The 21,544-nt window shown below is 27.1% G+C and overlaps 1 protein-coding gene across 2 annotated transcripts in view; it reads right to left on the bottom strand.

Annotated features, from left to right (window-relative positions):
• LOC135949166 (protein eva-1-like) overlaps positions 1-17,343 on the bottom strand; it is a 151,456-nt gene extending 134,113 nt beyond the window's left edge. For both annotated transcript variants that reach the window (XM_065498637.1, XM_065498636.1), the window contains exon 1: positions 16,953-17,343. In XM_065498637.1, the coding sequence (XP_065354709.1) occupies positions 16,953-17,106 (154 nt within the window). In that variant the 5' untranslated portion in view covers positions 17,107-17,343. The remainder of the gene's footprint in view (positions 1-16,952) is intronic.
• Between the last annotated feature and the right edge of the window lie 4,201 nt (positions 17,344-21,544).

Below are 21,544 nucleotides of genomic sequence, written 5' to 3'. Positions count from 1 at the left end.
CATATGGGGGTTAAGATTTAACTCTGCTACAAAATAACACTTTTTATATGAAAACCTATTTCTTTTTGCACAGTGTTTTAAAGACAATTTGAAGACACAAATAAGGCATTACTTGTTAAAATCGGTTTATATTTGCAAAAGTTATTAAACTTTTTCGAAAAAAGTTCGAAAAAATTTACCTTGTAAATTAAAAATTTTAATATTTTTTTAGTTTTTTTTATGCATATGACCTGGGGTAGAAAATACTAAAAAAGGTGTTAATAAAAAGTTTAATAACTGTTACATTTTTCATCCGATTTAAATAATTAGAACTATTTTTTGTTAAGAACATAAAATCTGAAATCAAAATTTCTTAACTGTGTATTTTGAAGCCTCCCAGCGGGAGCTATTTTTTTATTTTAGACCCATAGTTTCTAGGGGATATTTTCTTAGAATTTGTCGTAGATTACGTTTTAGCTATACGCCTGTTGACCAAAAAAATTTACCCACCCTAACACACAGCTTTAGAATTTTTGCTTTTAGTATTCAGAAATGGTTAATATTATAAATGGGCCACACGTGTTTTTGTGGTACACTTTTAAGTATGTTATTGTCCACCAATATTAATGAAACATATATGGTTTGAAAGGTTTTTATCTATAAATTTGTACAATATAAAAAAATTCTTTCCATAAACCTGGTAAAAAGCGTTTTAAAACTGGTCGAATTTCGACCACCAGGCGATCCTAGTAACCATAAATATGCAAAAGTGCTAAGTCCATTTTATTTTGTAAAAATTTAAAAATTATTATCTCAGTCAAATGGTATTGAGTATAAATATGTTACTAAATATATAATACTTATTTTAATTATTGGTTTATTCATTAAATTTCAACCAAAATATGTAAATCACTTTTTTTTTATAAAATACATATTTAATAATTTTAAAAATTTATTATCAGCTCGACTTTCTGATATGAAACAGAAAATGTTACAAGTCCCAAAAAAAGACTATATGTCCTAATATGTAATAAAGCTCCATTATCAGATTTCAAATCATGGATTTTAGACCGTTTATTCCTTTTCAGAAACACACTAAGCTAACGAAATGATTAATAAAATACAATTTTAAGAACAAAATACACAAATGAAGTCAAATTTATTGACTGTACATCAAACTCAATTTAACGTTTGGTAAAATCATCCCTAATTTTATAATGAATCATTAGTAAGATTTAGCATAACTTCTAGAATTATGCGGAATTTAATCTCAGTTTTTAATAGATTCATTATGTATAATATATCCTGAACAAATTTTTAAGTAAACTCATCATCCTCTACTATTTAGAATCATTGTAATTCTTAAAGAGTTTGATCTAAAGAGGTTTATATTGTAAATCAGCAGTATTGTTTTCAAATCAGATCAAATGTTTGATATAATGTGTATCAATGAATATAAAAAATGCACCAAAATATGAGATTTATTAATTTTAGTCCCAAATTTTAAAAACCGTTTAACCGAGTGTTATAAACAGGTTAACCGAAAATCAACATTTTAAATTAACCGTTTCGCAAAAAACCGAGAAAAACCGGGTTTTCGGTTAACCGGTTATCCGGTTTATAAACATTAGGTATGGGTAAAATTTTATAAATGGTACAAAATATGTTGCCAACATTTTTGTGTCAGAAAAGAAAATGCCATTAGAGATTGCACATTTGAAACAAAATGAATGAAAAGTCGAATAAATTTGAGTGCATTCGTAAAAGCAAAATATTTGTGGATCAGTGATTCAATGACCTGCAAACTTCTGCAACAGTTTACTAAATGATGCGTTGATTTCATAAATTTGCGATATCACTGCCAGCAATATGCGCTAAAAATCATTTAGCTTAAAGAAATTATGGCAAATATGCTTTTGCGAATGCTATAGTTATGCTGCAATTATGCACTGTTAATGCTTTTACGAATGTACCTTTTGTCTCGATTGTATAGACAAAGCAAATGTGTGCCTATTTTGGGTTAAAATGGGGACCGATTTGAATTTTGTGGATTTCAAGAACGATTTTGGACCTTTAAGAGAACAATTTTAAAACATGGGAGCACCGAAAATCGTTAAAGTTTAATATAAGGGCCACCCTAATGTATATATGTTTGTCAATGTATGAATTTTGTTGTTTGTTTGTATGTTTCAGTATACACAAGAGATTTTTAGTATTTTTCTTAAAAATTACTTGTGCAATTATAGTCGTACACACTACATGGTTCATACTTTAGTCAGCCTAGAGCCAACATTTTACTCGTACCCTTATCCAGGCTGACTTTATACATTACTTAGTGTATTCTTTTGTGTTGTTTTATACTTTAAATTACAGGGCCGCTCAGTTTTGTTTACTGTAGAGCTGTTGAAAGTAAACAGAAAACAACTACAGCATAAAAATAAAAAGCTAAATACTCTAGTTTGTAGGAACATAAGCCACTATAAATGAAATATAGTAGCAAACAAAACCAAGAAAAATAATACACAAAATGGCTAAAAATGTGTTCAGAAATATAGCAGCATCATGAAATAACTTGAATTGAAATAAAGTTAATTTAGTTCGGTTTAATTGGCTAAACGCCGTGGCTAATATGTTTCAATAAAATTTGGCACATGCATTTTGTTTGCACCAGTTGCCTATTACATTGCATTTCATCTAGCACCCATACAATTATTTAATTTATATAAAAAAATTTCACTTCAAATAAGTTTTATATATACAGAAGTCATGTCATTTAATTTTGTGAAGATTGGTCCACAATTAATGAAGCTGCATATAAGGTACAACTCCGGATATAAAAAGAACGAATCAAATAAAACGGGTAAACATTATTTTTATAATTTTACTCAAACTATCAGAGTTTGACCAATTATTTAAAAAATCTGAACCATACAAATATAGCATACCAGTTCGTACATAGAATAACAACAATGTAAATTTATTATATTTTTGGACAAGTCAATAAGAACAACAAAGTAAACTTTTTGAATAGTCGACTTTTCGAATATTGGTTTTTATAAAAGTCGACTTTTCTACTTTTTTCGACTTTTCGTCATATTTCAATGTAAAAAATATGTTTCTAAGTTTATTGAAAACTGTAATTTATAAAATTAAAAAAAAATACTTAAAAATTTTGAATATTATTGACTATTCGACTTTTAAGTAGTCAGTACTCTTTTGTGAATCAATAGTTCGATTTTATTCTGAACCAAAAGTCGTTTGACTTTTCAAATATCTTAGCAATTTAAACGTAAATTCAAGATTATCACATGCGCCGCACTCATCTAGCAAATGGCAAGTACAACCTAATAAGATATCGTTAAGTTGCTATTTAATAATTTTAAAATAAAAGCACACAAATTGTAGCATTCTTGTATTATGTTGCCCATTAATAAATAATTTCTGTGTGACTTCAGCAAAATGGAAAGACTAGACCACTCATTATTTATACCTTGCATACTCGAAAATATTATTATTATTGTATATTTCCTATTGCTTGTGTCAGCAGCAGACAACAAGTGCTAACAAGTGTAAAAGATGTCTAACATAAAGTGACAGAATCTTATCTTCTATACCAAAAATAAAATCACCTTTGACACAGATACTTTGCACCTCAAGACTCATTTTCAATTTGGACATGCAAATATGAAAAATGTGTGTGTATTTTGCCACATACATACCAGCAGAATATGATGATTATTAGAATAATTTAATTTAACATAAGTACCCTAAGTAAGTATCTCCATTGACTTATCAATTAACATTTGACTTGATAAATAATGTGAAAATATATCATATTTACTTTTAATTAGTTTCAAAAATAAAAGAGCATATTTAGTATCTCCGCAATTAAAACGAAATCAAATATTATTGCAATTTAAATCAAGGTAACTTACGTTTCTTGCAGGTGAGAGTACACATTTTAAAATATGAGATGAATACATATACATATTTAACTAAACATGAGTATTATGATGAATATTGCTTTCTTGATGTTCCCAACTAAAATTAAGGTTTGTTCGTTTTCAGATACAATTACCAAGCGCTCATATTCTTATTAGGATGGCACAAAAAAATATTAAAGTTTAGCTATGTAGATATGAAGTACTTATACAGAATATATTTTTCGTATACGCAAGATTGAAAAGTAAAGCAACAAATGGAAAACTATTTCGGTAGTATTGAAAAACGTATTAAAAGTAAATGATATCTAACTTTAGAAAAACAATTTTATAGAATTTTACATGCACATTTTTTTTTTCAATCACAGATAGAATCACAATCACAGAAAAGCGTAGTATTTTTAATATTTTATAAGTTGTAAGCGCGTTCGCACCAGAAGTGTGTACGTAAAATTTACATAGATTTGGCAGTAAAAGTATTTTAGTAAACATCAAATTAAAATATGTCAACATTTTTTAAGCGTTTGTCATTTATTAAAGTGTTTCTAAAGGAAGTTCGTATCGTTAGTATAACCGTAGTTTAAAACATAGTCAGTATTCTAGGGTTTAATTAAACTACACTTTCATATGAGGTGACAGAATAAGCAACACTTTTAAATTCCATAAAAATTTGGCCATCCTAATAAATGTGCATCTTTACTCTGTAAAAAACACACACAATTTTAATAATGGATTTGAAATTTTTAAATATTATTATTTTTAGCTAGAGGATATTGTGCGTATTTTATCTGGTACAGGTATCTTTTACAAAATAATGGTACTTTTTGAAAATGTTTTACTTTTCATAAAATTTATATTCTTGTTAAAAGCTTTTTCTTCATAGATAGTGATGGATGGATATGTTTTATAATAGATAATTTATTCTCTCATAAAACAAACTTTAATTATAGTAAATATTACTTTTTACTTATTTCTCTACTTTTAGCATTATATGTATGGACGTATGATTAATATTAAATATTTCTTATACGTACATTATACGCACAAGTAATGCAGAGTGAGTACATAAATGTTCTGAGTTTTGACTTATAAGAAACTTAATTCGAAATGAATACTAATGTAATGCACTTTTCTTAATTAGCTTTATTTAATAAGAAAAGTTTTTAATTAGGTGCATAGTAATAATTTTATTTCCATATTTGAGAGTAATATTTTGACAAACTAAAGGCATTAGGAATAAAATTGTATTAATATGATCCTAAAGCTATGTTCACACTGTTCAGATACATTATAAAATATGCAAATATGGTAAGATTTTAATAAATACTTGTCCAAATAAAATAAAAAAACTATTTTTAGTGATCGTTCTTATTTCGTCATAATGTGCTATCAAACCCTATATTAGCTTACGTATAACTAGACTTAATAACATTTTTTAAATGCTATTACGATTTCTTTTGAATTAAATTTGATACCAAATAGTATATATCGAGGGTCTACATTCAAAATTCTCTATCTTAAAAAACACAACTTTTCAGGAGAGCCAAAAAAACAGTTTTTTTTCACGTATTACTTGAGTTATTGAAATTCGGTATTCTACAACATTTTTTTAAAGCAACTACTGAATCTCACATATAATTGGTTTTTAAAATTTTGCATTATTGGGAACTTCACATTTTCATACGTGTATGTATGAAAATAATAAGATAGAGGATTTTGCATTTTAATAAAATCAAATTAGTTTGATTACATTTATGCCATCTGCCAGTTTTTAAAGTGATTTAAGATAATGGCTAATAATACAACATAAGATAAAAAATTAATAATAAATAATATTTGTTTTTTTTAATTTTTGTTGGAGTTTGATTGATGTAAATTATCATAATATAATAGATGACACATTAAAAGTAGACACTTTTTTAAGCAAACTCCAACTTTAACCTTTTATTGTTATGCCATGGACATTATATTTTCCAAAAACAAAAACGTAAAATATTTTCATGTTAATTCAATTCAGAATCGGCATTTGCTATTTTGATAAATGATTGAAAAATATAAAATTCATGTTCAGCATGAAAAATTAGTTAGAAAACATGAATTCCAAGAAGAAATTATTCCAAAAAAATATTTGAAAATGTTGAGGGTTTTGCATTCAGAAAAAACTAATTGTATAAGATAGAGAAATAAAAAAAATGCAAATAAAACAGCAAAAAAAAAATATGTTTGTTATGAAATTCACACCATAAATGAGGGCTGTTTTACTGAAAATTTTACCATCAAAAAGTCATTTTCGTGAAAATCAAAGATAGAGGGTTTTGAATTATAGTCCCTTATGGCTATAATTTTTTTACATTTTCTGCAAATATCAAAATGGCCCTAGAATAGTCGAATACACCATTGAAAGTTATTTAAAAAAATGGTATTACTTTTGTCGAACTACTTCACTCACAAAACGCGGAAGTTTAGAGGCACTTTTTTTATCCATAAAACGAAAATAGTTTTTTTTTTATAAATTTATCAACGTGGCTCGAAACTATATTTAAAATTTGAGATAACGGTAAAAATCAGCTTTTTTACTATAAAAACAATTTTCTGTTTTGGATATTGGATTAATTATTACAGTTATAATTAAAATATCAAAGGTCATTGGTTGACACCTTATATCTAGCATTATTTTCCAAGATCATATGATGATGCCAAACGATTCATCCAACACAAAAATATTGGTTAACATCATTATCTTTTTTATTCATTTTAAATAATAAAAGTTTTGTAAATAATTGTATAAGTCAGACTTATATTTAGTTTTGAGACTGAGAATAGAATAGAATTTTGATATTAATATAAAAAATCATAACTTTTCATTGGTTTTTTCATTCCGTTTGTTGGGAATCTCTGTTTAGGTTTGATAAATCTTTGAGAATTATTTTTGATATTAACTGAAAATGGTTGACATTGTGTTTGTTGGGAACCGTTGCACACAAGGTTTTCAAATCGTTAGCTTAGTGTACAAACGTACCAAGTCAATTTTCATACATATTACAGAAGACACAGAAAACTATTTTAAATCTTTTGTTTTAAAAATTTCTGAAATCTCTTAATGCTGTTGAAGTACGTTGGCTGCTCATTTTATTTTATTTGGTAATAACGTTTTCGCTTTATTTTTTAACCCTGTTATTTCATATACATAATAAATTTTGAAAATGATCCAATACTACCTTAAAACATTTATGATTTTTGGTTATCATTAAATGAATATACTAATAATTAATATAAGTTTATTCAAATCTCAATTTTTATTAAAACTCTACTTGTTACTTATGCTCACTAAACTAACGAAATTTTTAGTTATTTTAGGATTTTTACATTTACGTAATATGTACATTACACGTGCCCTTAAACAATAGATTTGCATTGGATAGGTCGTATTTTGTTCTCTAGTCAATAAAACTAACATTAAAACAAGTAAGAAAGTATAGTCGGTCAAGCCGGACGGACGGACGGACATCGCTTAATCGACTCATAAAGATTGGGCAGATTGGTATAATTTAAGGTGGGTGTTGGGACAATATTTTAGAATGTTATAAACATCAGCACTAACCCTATATATCCTCCCCACTATGGTGGTGTAGGGTATAAAAATATTATATAAATATCATTTTAAGAAATCCAAAAAATACAATGTTTAACCAATTATATAACTTTCAATCGATTTTCGGTACAGGTTCTAGATATCCGATTGCACTTAAATTGTAAAATAGTTTGTTTTCGCTACTAATGAACAAAATAAGACCCATCCAAAGCAAATATATTTTTAAGGCAATGTCTAGTGTATGATGTCATTAAATTGAGCAAAATTATTTTTTCCTAAAAAATATATAAATATCTCAGTTGTTTTTTCGTATTTAAACCTAACCGATGTCACTCACTTAAATTTGTTTTCTTTATTTCATATAAAGTAAATACCATTCTAATATTTATCCACAATAAAAAAGGGTTATATGCTTTGAGGTCATTATAATTGTTGATATTGTTGGTCGAGGGCGAATATAATTGATGTTGTCTGGTCATGTTTTTGTTGAAAAGGGCTACGAAAATAAACAATAAAGGATCTACGTATAGCACAAATTTAAACCCAGCTGAATACTTGTGTATAATTTTCAAATTTATTTTATATTTTTAACAAAACATTGTTCCTTTTCAATGGATTGAGTTGTAGACAAGAAGTACTTTTACTTTAAAATCAATAGGATAATCTTAGGTTTTAAGATTAATGATTTTAACTATACAAAAAAATAAATAGTTTAACATAATGAAGAAAATAAATTACATAAATATTCAATTTACACAATGAAATTTACAATTTACACAATGAAATTTAAAAATTCTAAGTTCTACTCTAAAAGAAAAGGCTTTAAATAATGATTTTGTTATTGCATACAAAAATAAAGCACATCTATTGAAGATGCTTAAATGAGTCCAACTTAAAAATAATCTTGTAAACTCCTATTAAATATTATTAATAGCTCAAATGCTTTTATTAAAATTTTGTTACAATATTTTTATATCTAACCATATAGTAGTTATAATAATATAAACTATATAATTTTTTATTAATTTTATATGTGAAGACTACTTGTTACAAGTATTTGTTAAATTCTCATAATTTTTGGAAAAAAAACCACATGCCAACATAAAGTCAGTTCAAACTTGATCGTCATATTTATCCAGAGTATTAATTGGATTTACACAAGCGTTAAAAAGCCACAGGAAGCGAAAAAATTATCCATTTAATATGGTGTCAGAAAGCATTTATTTTATTGATTAAAACATACAATTTTTTTTCATGAGCGTTTTGTATATATAACTCATTTGCTGCAACAATGTCATAATTCAAAAAAAACAAAATTTCGAGTTAATAACAGCATTGCACAGTAAATACTAGGTGGTTTTAAAAACTGACAAAGTCTTGTGAACTAGCTTCTAAAATTACAATCAGGATTGCCATAGAAGTGTTTTGTCCTAATTTCATAAACTTTTACTTTCAACAACGTATTAATTTAGTTGTGCGTTGTCGTTTGTGCGTTCAACATTGTTATGTGATTGTTATTTTCCTTAAAAAATTAAAATATATATATATATCGGTTTAGAAACTGAAAATACGACTCCTGAAAAATTACATTTTTTTAGTTATGGCGACCTTGCAACAAATGAGCGATATATTTTCAGTTTTAAAGTACCCAACAAACAAAACGTTTGCAAAATTATATTATTTTTTGTTATCAAACGTAACAAATTCTTAAAAACGTTTATCTTACACAAATTTGTGAAGTGAAATTCGTAAATGCTGTTCTAACATTATTATAATATAAAAAGACAAGGCTGATGCAACTTATGATCGATTTTTATTTCATGTAATTAATTATATAAATAAAAAATATCTAAAATAAAAATTATTAACACAAGTATTATAAAAAAGAAGAATGAAAAGCATTTCCCAAATTGGTTATAAGTTCCCCTGTTTGTTAACATTATTCTCAAATTTTTGATATTTGTGAATGCAACAAAAAAATGTTTGTCAATTTGAACGCAAATCCGAATGTTTGCTGGGTTTTAGACTAAAGGGAGTAAACTATAATTCAACAAACATATGAGTATATGTCAGCTAAAGTATTAAAAACATAAAAGTTAAAAGCAATTAAACTTGCCTTTTAAACGAGGGATACATTTTTTCTCACATTATTATTAACAAAAGAAACAATTCGATTTACAAAATAATAATTGGTTAAATTCATTTGTTGATAAGATAATCAAGAAAACCAAAAATATGCCCTAAAAAATCGTTTAAGCTTTAAAAATCGAAAAATATCCATTAAACATTTTAAAAAATTTGGCCTTGAACACAAAATATTTATAATTTTTAAAGCAAACTAAATTATTAAAAAAAATATTTTTATATTATTGTACCGCTTTTAAAATTTAAATGTATGAAATCGTTATTACAGCTTTTTTAGATTTTCAGGTCTAAATCCTACTCAAAGGTACAAAGGACTTCATATCATATTAAATTTTATTTCTTAACAATTCCATTGAAGAATTTATTACGAACTAATTCGTAGGTTTTATTCCTTACTACTTCAAAAGTATCATTCATTTGAGAATTATTCTTTATAGAATTAATTCCTTATTGAATCATTCTGTAATTCAAATCCAATGATGCCAATGATTCTCATTATGAATTAATTCAAGAATAATGAACAAATTCATTATTGTTTTGTTGGAAATATGTAAATGGTATAATGGTAAATATTCCAAAATGTTGTCGTGTACTTAACAACACTTCTGCTAAGTAGTATCTTAAGGATCAATCGACTCGGAAAATAATTAAAAATTTTAGCCCCTATCCATGATTATAACTGGTTTACTGTTCGAATTATATATATGTATATATCCTTCACAAAAGTAAATTAAAAATAATTTTTGGTAAAATTTTTTTTTTCATACAAATATAAAACATTTTAAATGATATGAAAGTATTACAAGGAAAAAAATTTCCTTTTTTAGGTCCAGTATAAACCATCGCAGTCAAAGTATCACTTTGACCATAACTTTACTTATTTGCTTTATTAGAATTTTTAATATCATAAACTTTTTGAAATATTAAAATTTGACTTTTCTAAATAAAACACTTTCAATAATTAAATCCCCTTTAATTTTTTATAACAGTAGTATATTCTGTGCCGAATCTTATACACCCTTCACCAAACTAAACTTAATTTTTTTTTTTTTTAATTTAAAATTTTTTTTTTCAAAATTTAAAAAAAAATTAGTTTTTTTAATTTTTTTTTTTTCATTTAAAAAAAATTCGGGTTAATAATTATTTTCCTCTATTTTGACACATTGTAGGTCCAAATTACTATAGCCTTATATACATCGCTGCAATGGCCTTTGAAATATCCATATTGTCTATATATAATCAAAAATAGGCCAAAAATTGATGTTATCCCGGTTTTTTCCTTATATCTCAGCCATTTGTGGGCCGATTTTCTCGTAAGTTATTTGGGGGCTACGGGTATATCTATCGTCTTCGCTATCTATAACGATTCAGAATATATATATTTTGTTGGGTCGCAAATGAAAAATGTGGAAATTACAAACGGAATGCCAAACTTATGTATACCCTTGTCACTCATGGTGAAGGGTATAAATACAATATAATATATTTCCCTTGAATTACATATTTAAAATTTAATACATACGAGTATTTCCAACTTGTTTTAATTAAATGAAATTCAAAGAAAAATGGTAGAACAATTAAACAATTGTTTTGAGCTATTTTTTCATTTATCTATTAAAACTGGCATTAAAGAGAAAAGCATATTGTTGTCCATACATTTAACTAAAAAACCTTAAATGGTTTTAATTGAAATTAAAATTCTTTGAAAACCAAATTTACTAAAATGAAAAATTTAATAATTTGTGTTAAAAACTCTTCTAAAATTTACTTAAATGTCCTGCTGGTACTATTGACTAAACCACCACTGTATTTCCTTCGTTCTAAGCTGTTAAGCAAGTAGTCAATGTATCCCTTAAATATAGTAATTGTCACAAATGTCTTATCACTTGGCTGACTCCAAATTATAAATTTTGGCCATTTGACACGTATGTGCTCTTTGTAGTGCAGAGAGAAGACAATTTATATATTTATACATCCCAAATAATTTAGCGTAAAGACAATTGTCAATTAATTGTCTCTAAGTAATCTGGAGTGTAGTCACTTTAAACGTTTTGTAAGATATTTATACAAACTGGTTTTATACAAATTGTTTTGATATAATTCCCATAGAGTTTATTTTAATTTTTGCTTAAGTATACTGATATCCCATGTAACATAGCATGAAGTCAATAGTCACTTTAGTGTCTTTTAGTAGCCTATAGTGTAGTCACTTTGAATGTTTATTTTGTACTGCACTTTAGAAAGCAATCAATTGGAGAGATTTGTCGGAGGAAGGTTTACTTACAAGCAATCCTTTATTAGACTGGCTATTATACATGTCTTTTTAGCTGACTATTTCAGGTCAATTAGCACCACGTATATGTTAAAATAAATATTTATGTAGCTGATCAAGTAAAAAGTTTGGTAGCTAGTAAGTTAACTGACACTATTTAATAAGTATGTGAACTCAAATCGTTGACTACTTTGAACCAGCTATTAGACAGTCTCATTGTAATCAAAAATGTCCGTGTTCAAATAACTAGTCACGTAGCTATTGAAGTAACTAGTTCCCACCCTAAATGATGGATAAAATCACTAGTTCGGGACAGTTTCCTAGAACTGCTGGGTTACATATTACAAATACATTATTGTCAGAGATGGAAAGTTTTTTGTTGATTATCAAAAACAAACAAAATATACTGTAAATATTTTTCTAAATTTATATTGTTTTTAAGTTTCCATTGTTACTTAAAATTTTGGTGTCAATGTTGACCTTTGTTTTCAAATCTTTATAAAATAATTAATTATGTTATTTATTTGTCAAGCTTTCTTCGAGATTAACATTTGGAATGTTGTGGTTTATTTTATGCGATCAATGAAAAACTATAGAATTACTAGGGTTGTCATTGGAATAATCGAGGAACAAATATATTTTTTATTCGAATGAATAACATTTTTCAATATAAAATAAAAAATAAACAATAATTGCCAAAGAAGCGAATACTCGAATAAATTTATTAATATTTCCAAAAAAAAACAACAGCAAAATTTTTCTTATTCCTATTACACTGCGGAACAGATATTTTGGTGCCCGAGATTTGAACTACGTTTTGTACAAGTTGATGAACCCTCAATACTATTTATATTTTCATTGAATACCCTATTTTTTGGTGTTTTTCTTCAAAATTTTGGGTAATGCAGTCTACGTAAACATATGCTTCTTTTGAGTATAATGATTCTAATGGATGTTTTGGGATATTTGTCTGATCTTTCAAGAAAGTTGAAATTTGACTCTTTTAGCTTTATCCTTAATAAAATTGTGCATTATGAAAATTTTAAATAAAAATTTAGCACTGCACATTCAAGGCATTATAGCGAACATAATTTTTAATTAAAATGAAAAATTAGTTAAAAATTTAATGAAATATTTATAAATAAATTCTTAGGTAGTCTTATTTCCTAATACACATTTAAATCTTACTACAGCAATATACATACTTCATTTGACGTTTTTAAAATATTGCGTATTTTATATTTACGTAATTTATAGCGTTTTTGGTGAAAATATCTTAAAATTTTTATTAAAAACATAGTATTTTATAGAAAAAAATAAATTTTTACAAACATATAGATTTATTTCTTCATTATATATCCAAGAATTGTCTAAGTTGCGAATTTGAATACCAAAGTAAGCAAAATAAAATTGGAGAACAGTGTATGCAATTGATTTTCGCTGATCTTTTAACATATATTCGCCACAAATGTAACAAAACATATTGGGATTTTTAACACAGCATCTCATCTTACTAGCCATAATGAAATAATATAACGAGAGAAATTATATTTATCAAAAAAAAACAGGAGTAAAACATTCAAGTTACGAACATTTGTATAATTTTTTTAATACGAAATATATATGAAAAATATTGTAAAACTTTGAGTTATTTGCCAAATATTTTAGTATATTTTCAGCGAATTTTCAATATTTTTATATAAATTAGTTTATTGATGTGTTTTTATTGTATATAGTGAAGAAATTTTGAACCCTTTTACAATAGCTCAAACTTATAAGGATGAAACTGAAAAAACTTAATTTTCAACATCCTTGCGATATCACCAATATATCCTGAAACTTAGATAAACAAAATTGATGTCAAAGAAAAGATAATTTTGTGTAGAATACCAGTACAAAAATGCGTTTTTAATTTTAGTCTCCATTTATGAAATAATCAAACAAAAAGAGAAAAAAAATACAGAATAACTAAAAAAATTAAATCCGCGATATCTTAAAAACAAGAGCTCCTCAAGACAAATTAAAGATAGTTTTGACTATGAAATGTCCCATACATGTATTATCAAAAACATTTCCGCAGCACCAAATCAAAATGTCAATTTTGTTCCTCTGTGTTATTTGAAAATATTATTAAAAACGATTAAAACATTAATTTTCCAATCAATTTTGGATAAACACAACTCTTTTACAACGCCTTAAAAATTTACTGCAAGCCTTATACGAAGTTAAAAATGTATACTTTGGAATCCGTTAACAATTATACCATAGTTTTGACTTACCTAAACTTGTGTTTTATATATGTCCCCATTTAGACTGTAAGATTTTTCGCGCATAAGATTTTATTATTCTTCTTTAAACTTGCATTCGCGTTTACACACAAAGATTTTTATTGCAGACAGTTTGTACATTAATGTGCATGTTTGTGTGTATGTAGGTATTACGAACGAAAACACAAAACGAATTGCAAGTACATCAGAGTGTGTACCCCTTTCTATGCCTCTTGCCTCTCTTGCCTATAAAGTAAACTTTCATGCGAGGAAAATCTGCATGTGTAAACGCCGACTATGAGAGATTTCATGTCAAGTGAACCAAATTTTAAAACCGATGTCTTGGGGATGAAATTTGCACCAATATTTGTTATATTGGATAGTAATTCACACACAATTTTTCAACAAGATCCGTTGAGAAATCTCTGAGCATAGAATAAACGCATAGAACGGAAGGAGGAGTAACACAGAAAGAATTAAATTTCTGATTCAATCAAGAAATTTGCTCAATCAGACAAAATTTTGTTTGAATTAGGACCTATCACAAAATTTGTAAATTCAAACAAGAAATTTTGCAAAAAATTAATTGAAAAAAAATCAATATTTTTTCAATTAAAAAAAGTATGATATTAAACAAAAAAGTTGTTTGAATTACAACACAATTTCAAACAAAAATTTGTTTAAAACAGTAAAATTTTTGTTTGATCAAAAAAAATATTTTGAAGCTAAAATGGTGTAGAACCAATAAAAAAATGGTAAAAATAATAATATCAGAAAAAAAAAAAAAAAAAACAACAAAAATAAAGAAGAAAAAAACTACAAATAAGAAAATAAAGAATGAAAAAGCTAAGTAAGGAAAAAAACAAATAAACATCTAAAACAGTATTTAATGTTTTAGATGTTTACCATACGTACATCATACAATTCACATATTTTTGCAAGCCATTGACAAAATCAAAACTACTTATATATAAAATATTTTTAACCAAATGAGAATTATATCCACACATCATAAAAACAAACATGCAAACGAAATTACCCAATGTGACTAATATACACATGATAACAACAAACACCCTTATTTACTTGCTGGTTTTGTTGTTTTATCCCAATTGTTGTATTAAAATAAAAATCAAACAAAAACATTAATAGAATCTATAAAAATATTTATAGAAAATAAAATTAGTTTCAGACAGGCGATTGTTTGAAAATATTTTAGCAATAATTTTTTCTGTGAATATATATTGAAAAATTACTCTCTTTTCACACATACGGGTGATACAATAACAAAATACATGCAATACATTCTCATGAATTAGGTTTTTGACAACAGACTTAGGTTTTTGGCTCTCAGTTACCTATCTAGTTATTGTCTATGTCTCTGAGTTACAAGGAGTCAAAATGTCAAATTGGTGTCTCTTCTCATCCATTTACCTTATTACCTATTGTTCTTAGCAAAATGTGTCCAAAATAGTTTAGATATGTAGCAATTTCTTCAACCTTTCCAAAAAAATTGACATTTTTCTTATGAAGTCAAAACCTTTTTGCCTCTTTTGAAAACGGGCCATTTTTTTCTCTAAAGAAAGCTTAGATATTTTCCTTGATGACATTTGTAACTCAAAGCATTGATATTTTTACTCTTTATTTTATTTTTTGCTCAAAAGAAAGCTTATGTCTTTTCAAAATAAATGTTTTGTAACTCAAAGCATTGATTTTTGACTTTTTTTGGAAAATCAAAAACTTTGGCGATTTTTTTTTCAAAATGGCCGCATTTAATTATTGCTCAAAAGAAAGCTTGTCTTTTCCTTTTTGGTCGGTTATTGGGATGCGGGTTGGATATCTATCAAAATAAATGTTTTTGACATAATTTTATTTTACTTTTTTTTTTGCAAAATCTAACTTTTTTTTCCAAAATGATCCCTTAGTTTTATTTTAAAGAAAAAAAATGTATGTCAATAAAAAGTCAAAAATTGTATATTTGAGTTGCAAAACAATTATTTTGATAGATATCCAACTCGCATCCCACTTAGAGACCAAAAAAGCAAAAAAAGACAAAACAGTTTTTAATTTCGGAAAAAAATGTCAAAAATTTAAAAAAAAAATTCGAAAGATTGAAGAAATAGCTATCTAAACTAGTTGGGACATATTTTGCTAAGAACAATAGGTAATATGTTACATTAATGAGAAAAAACACTTGCTTGGCAAAAATGGGCTCTCATAAGATTCCGCCCCCCATTTAAATATTTATCGCAGAACCGCCCCCACCCCTCCAGGTACTGTTTGAGCAGCCATAAATATGTTGATTATTCGGGAATTCTAATTACTTCAAATTATACTGTAAAGTATGGCGAAAATCGGGCAAGATTTGTCCCTAGTCCAGCTCAGAAAATTGCTTGAACATTCGTAATTGTTTTATTATTATTAATATCGAAATGAAATTGGACGTAAACAAATTTTATGTGAATCAAAATCTTTCTACCAACTTCTGTGAGGATAATTGAACCTATCCCGCGCAGCTGTATCAGAAAAATATGCTATTGTCAATACATAAAAAAATACCCAAATATTGATAGTGTATACAAGATTCGGCTCAGCTGTATATAATATTCATGTTTTGTTGTAATGTAATATACATACATAGTACATGCATACATATTTTGAGAAATTAAGGAAGAGGAAAGACAACCAGTAAGAAAAAAAATAAAAGAAAAAATAAAACAATACATAAATAAAATAAATTCAAGTAAAATATTTACCCAAAGGATCCACACGGTAAATAACTTCTGGTAAGACAGGATTCAGAGTACAAATAAAAAATATCCAAAATGTTAGCCAAACGGGGAGCATATGATGCCAGTTGTGATGCAGCAAGTGTTGGACTGTCTTTCCGGGATGATACTTTGTCGCCATATTGCACTCGCAATTCTTGCTGTATCTATTGTTGCTGTTGTTGTTACAGACGAAACCAACAACATCAACAACACCACTGCTATATGCTGTAAGCTCGTACAATTGTTGTCGTTTGCTCTACTCTGCTGTTTCCCAATGTTGGTGATGTTGGCGTAGTGGTATTGTTGTTGCTGATGCTGTTTTTGTTGTGATGATTTCTTTTTGCAGGGATAGTTGCAGTTGTTGTTCTTGTTGTACTTTCAGATTGTTGCTGTTTTTGTTGAAGTAGCTTTTGTTTATTTATATGCTTTTTAAATTTTATAGCTTTTATTTTAGTTGCAACTTTTTGCAACTGCTGCTTATATTATTATTATTGTTGTTGTTGTAGTGCCAATTGTTGTTGTTGTTTTTTGTTTTCTCCTGTATTCATTATTATTATTTCATTTTCTCATTCACATTCTACAGTTGCCGTTGTTGTGTAAATGTTTCTGTTTTTTTTTATTTCTTTTTGTTTTTAATTGTAATAATATTTATAAAACAATTCTACATCGTATATACTTTGCATTACAGTGGGAGAGACGGGCGAATTGAGTGAATGAGTGCAAATGTTTGGTTGTGTGAATTTTTTAATTAAAGCTAAATATTAAATTCATTTAAAATGGTATTGCAGCAGCAACAGCAATAACAACAAACATACGTACATACTTGTAGTATTATTGTTATTACTTTTCAATTAAAAAGTTTTAAACGCTACTAATTAAAATATTTGTTCATAATTAATTGACCATAGTAATCAATTCTTTGTGTGTGAGTACGTGTATGTGTAAATTGGTGTTTATGTATTTAAATTTCAACCTATGTATTTGTTGTTGTATGAATGTAGTATCTGTGGTTGAGTATGCAAATATTATTAATTTTTAATAAAATTTATGATTTTAGATAATTTGCATAAATATTTTGTTCTGTTATTTAATACATACAGAAAAGTAATAAAAAATCAACAATTAATTAAGTACTGCCGGGCATGACCTACTATCTAATATCCTACAGTACAGCTAGCAGTATATAATAATATGTTATTTAGTTCATTGGCATTAACGATTCATTTCTTAAATTAAGGCCTTAGAAAAACCCTTGACTTAAGGTTTTTGAAAGAATTTTTTAAATTGATTACAACTATGTTATATCTGATATTAATTTTAGAGCGTTACAAACATGAGTAGAAAAACACAATAACCTCCCCATCCACTGTGTTGTAGGGTATAATTATTTAATACGACTATTTACGTTTATGTTTGTGTATTTAATTACATATAATATTTACATACATATACATATATGTACAGAGTTGGAAAAAATAATAGGGACGACATATGTATACAAATAAAAAGAAGTTTATGCACAAACAAAATGTATTACAATTAGACTAACAAAAAATATTACAAAAATATTTAAATTCCAAAAAACAGACTGGAAAATATAACAGGGATGATTTAGGTATTTTTTAAGAATTTTAATTTTTAATCCATAACATACCATAATTTTTCAATGTTATGTTAATATTTGGTAGATGCTCTCTTCATTTTAATTACCAACTTGCATCTGCGTTGCATAGATCCAATAAGATTAGCACAGGTTTTCGGAGGTATAGAATACCTCTCTTACTGGACTTGTTGCCACATATAGTCTTTGTTTTTGTTCTTATATGGCCCTATTTTTTTATAAGAACTCTCCACAAATGCTCATTTCTTTTCGTTTAGAGTACAAATTTTAAATTCATGGTTAGGCATTTTTGTTTAGTATTACGACCCCATTATTTTTTCCAGCCTTTTGATAACTTTATTATACTCTTTTGTAGATCTAGTTTAATTTGTGGTGAGAAATATCAAAAGAACAACTGTCAACAACAAAACCGTTAGACACTATATCATTTTACAGTGCCCATTAATCATATTATTCATTTATGTTAAACATAAAACGCAAAAAATAATATTAAGTACTGCGTCCCTATTATTATTACCAACACTGTATGTTTTACATTAGTATGTGTGTATGTTGATCTCAAGCGCATTATGTCCTGGTAATACATTTCTAATTAATTCATTAATTAATTAGTTGTTCGTTAGTTTTTCGGTTGATCGGGGTTTACAATTTTATGTCATCTTATATAACTAATGCACTAATTAATAATAACAATGACATAATTTTTACTTTGTATGAAGGAAAAATAAATGAAATTTTAGTTTGTTTGTGTTGGTCCGATTTTGCCCATAAACAACAGAGATTATCCGTCTATCGTTCCTTTAACAGACAGCCGGACATTGCTAGATTGCCTTAGAATTGCATAAGGCCCCAGAATAGTTATAATTTTGTGGGTCTACGACCAATATTTCGAAGTGTTAAAAAATATTTTTGATTATAAAGCGTTTAGAAACAGATTTGCAGTAGCTTTTAATTTGGTTCGAGACATTAAAATTTTATTCGAATTTAAATAATATTAATTAGTTCTATCATACTGCGTTAACTTACATATACATATTTTTATTTAAATTTACTATACAGCTCCATAGAAAATTTATTAGTTTTGTCAAAACAAAGATTTTTTAGTTATTGTGCCCGATGTGGAAACGATCTTTAAATACTTAAAATGGATTCATACATTATATTGCAGCTATCGATAGACCGTAATATTTGTATGTTTTTATAAAAAAAATCGGTTGCAAAATTCAGAAATCGGTTCAAATTTATGAAAGTTACAAGGCCGAAAATGTTTTACACAGGCGGATAACTTTGGACTCAATGAAACATATTCATAGAGTTGAGCTCCTTATCTATTGAAATTTTAAGAAATCTGCCAAGTAGTTTAGAAGCTGCAATTTAGGTCAACCTTCGACTAAGTAAATTACATGTGCCGAAATTTATCAAGTTGTCTTTTAAACTGTGAACAATAGTTTTGTGGTACCAACTCCCAAATGAAATAACTCCCCAGGAAAAAACTAAATAACCACCACACAATTTTCCATACAAATTGGGACTTATTTCATTATGAAATAACTTCCAATGTATTGGGACTAATTTCTTTTTTGATTTCTTGGAATCTTTACTGAGCAAAGACGCTTTTTATGGTACCGTGAAGTAACTCCCCACGAAAAAATTAAATAACACCCAACAAATTTTTCATACAACTTGGGAATTATTTCATTTTGAAACAACTCCTTGCGCATAGGGAGTTATTTCATAATTTTTAGCTGGGAGTTATTTCATAATGCAATAATTGCCATTGAAATTTTTGTTGGGTTTTACTTCATTTTATTTTGAGAATTAGGAGTTATTTCACTGTATTGGGAGTTATTTCATTTTTGTTAGGTTCTACTTTGCAAAAGCAAAATATTAAAAACTGGCTTCGCTCAGAAAATTTGTTTTGCATTGCAGGCCTTTGGCCGAGCGCTAAGGTTTTCTCCTCTGAGGTGTATCATTAACTGGCTTCGCTCAGAAAAGTTTTTTGCAAATTCATTGGGAGTTATTTTGCTTTTATTGCGACTTATATTTTTAAAATTATGAAACCATATTGTACTTTTTTTGGGAGTTATTTCACTTTTTTTGAGAATAATCTACTTATATTATATTAAGACTGCCAACTACTTATTGGGAATAATTTCATTTTAGCCTTTGGGAGTTATTTAATTTTTTAAGATTGGGAATTAGGTAATTTTTGTTGGGATTTATTTCATTGAGAGTTTTTTCATTTGAGAGTTATTTCACGGTACATAGTTTTACCACAAGTTGTATTACAAAATCTACTCAGAAAGTGATTCTGAATTAAACTGGGTGTAGGATCAATCTGTTTGGTAATGGAGTAGAGTACAAAAGAAAACTTTTCAGAAATTTGCCTAATTTAGTTTATAATTTGTTTTTAAAGCGAAGTAACGCTCAGGCAATATTTTACCGAAATTTGTGAATTTCGTTGGAATATGATAGGACAAATCTTAATACTGTGCATTTTTACATAACTTCTCCGTAGTAACAAAAGTCCATGAACAGCAAACTGTAGAACTTTTCTCTGTTAGAATAAAAATCACAATATTATATTTATTACACAAATATTAAAGACTGTAAAATTACACAAAGAAAGCTTTCATTAAATTGTCAGTGACATTATCCTCTTCCGATGCTTTTGTTTACTTGAAAAATTATCGAAAAGATACTTTATTTAGCGTTTTTTACTTTTAAAAATTTATAATTTTTCAATGAATACTAAAAATACCTACATAAATAAAACCCATGAAATTTATATCAAACCACAACAAACAAAAGCTTCATTTGTTTCAGTGTCATAAAAAATTCATAAGCGTTGTCATGTGACTTCCCAAAAATTCAGGATAATTTTTATTATTTTATTTTTGTTTGTCTCTTTTTTTTGGGGAAATTTAATCCAAACAGTATTATTGGCCAACGCGTT

Source organism: Calliphora vicina, chromosome 1, assembly GCF_958450345.1.
Source record: "Calliphora vicina chromosome 1, idCalVici1.1, whole genome shotgun sequence".
Lineage (NCBI taxonomy): Eukaryota > Metazoa > Arthropoda > Insecta > Diptera > Calliphoridae > Calliphora > Calliphora vicina.
Note: the sequence above shows the minus strand (reverse complement) of the source record. Positions and strands in the feature narration are given on the sequence as shown.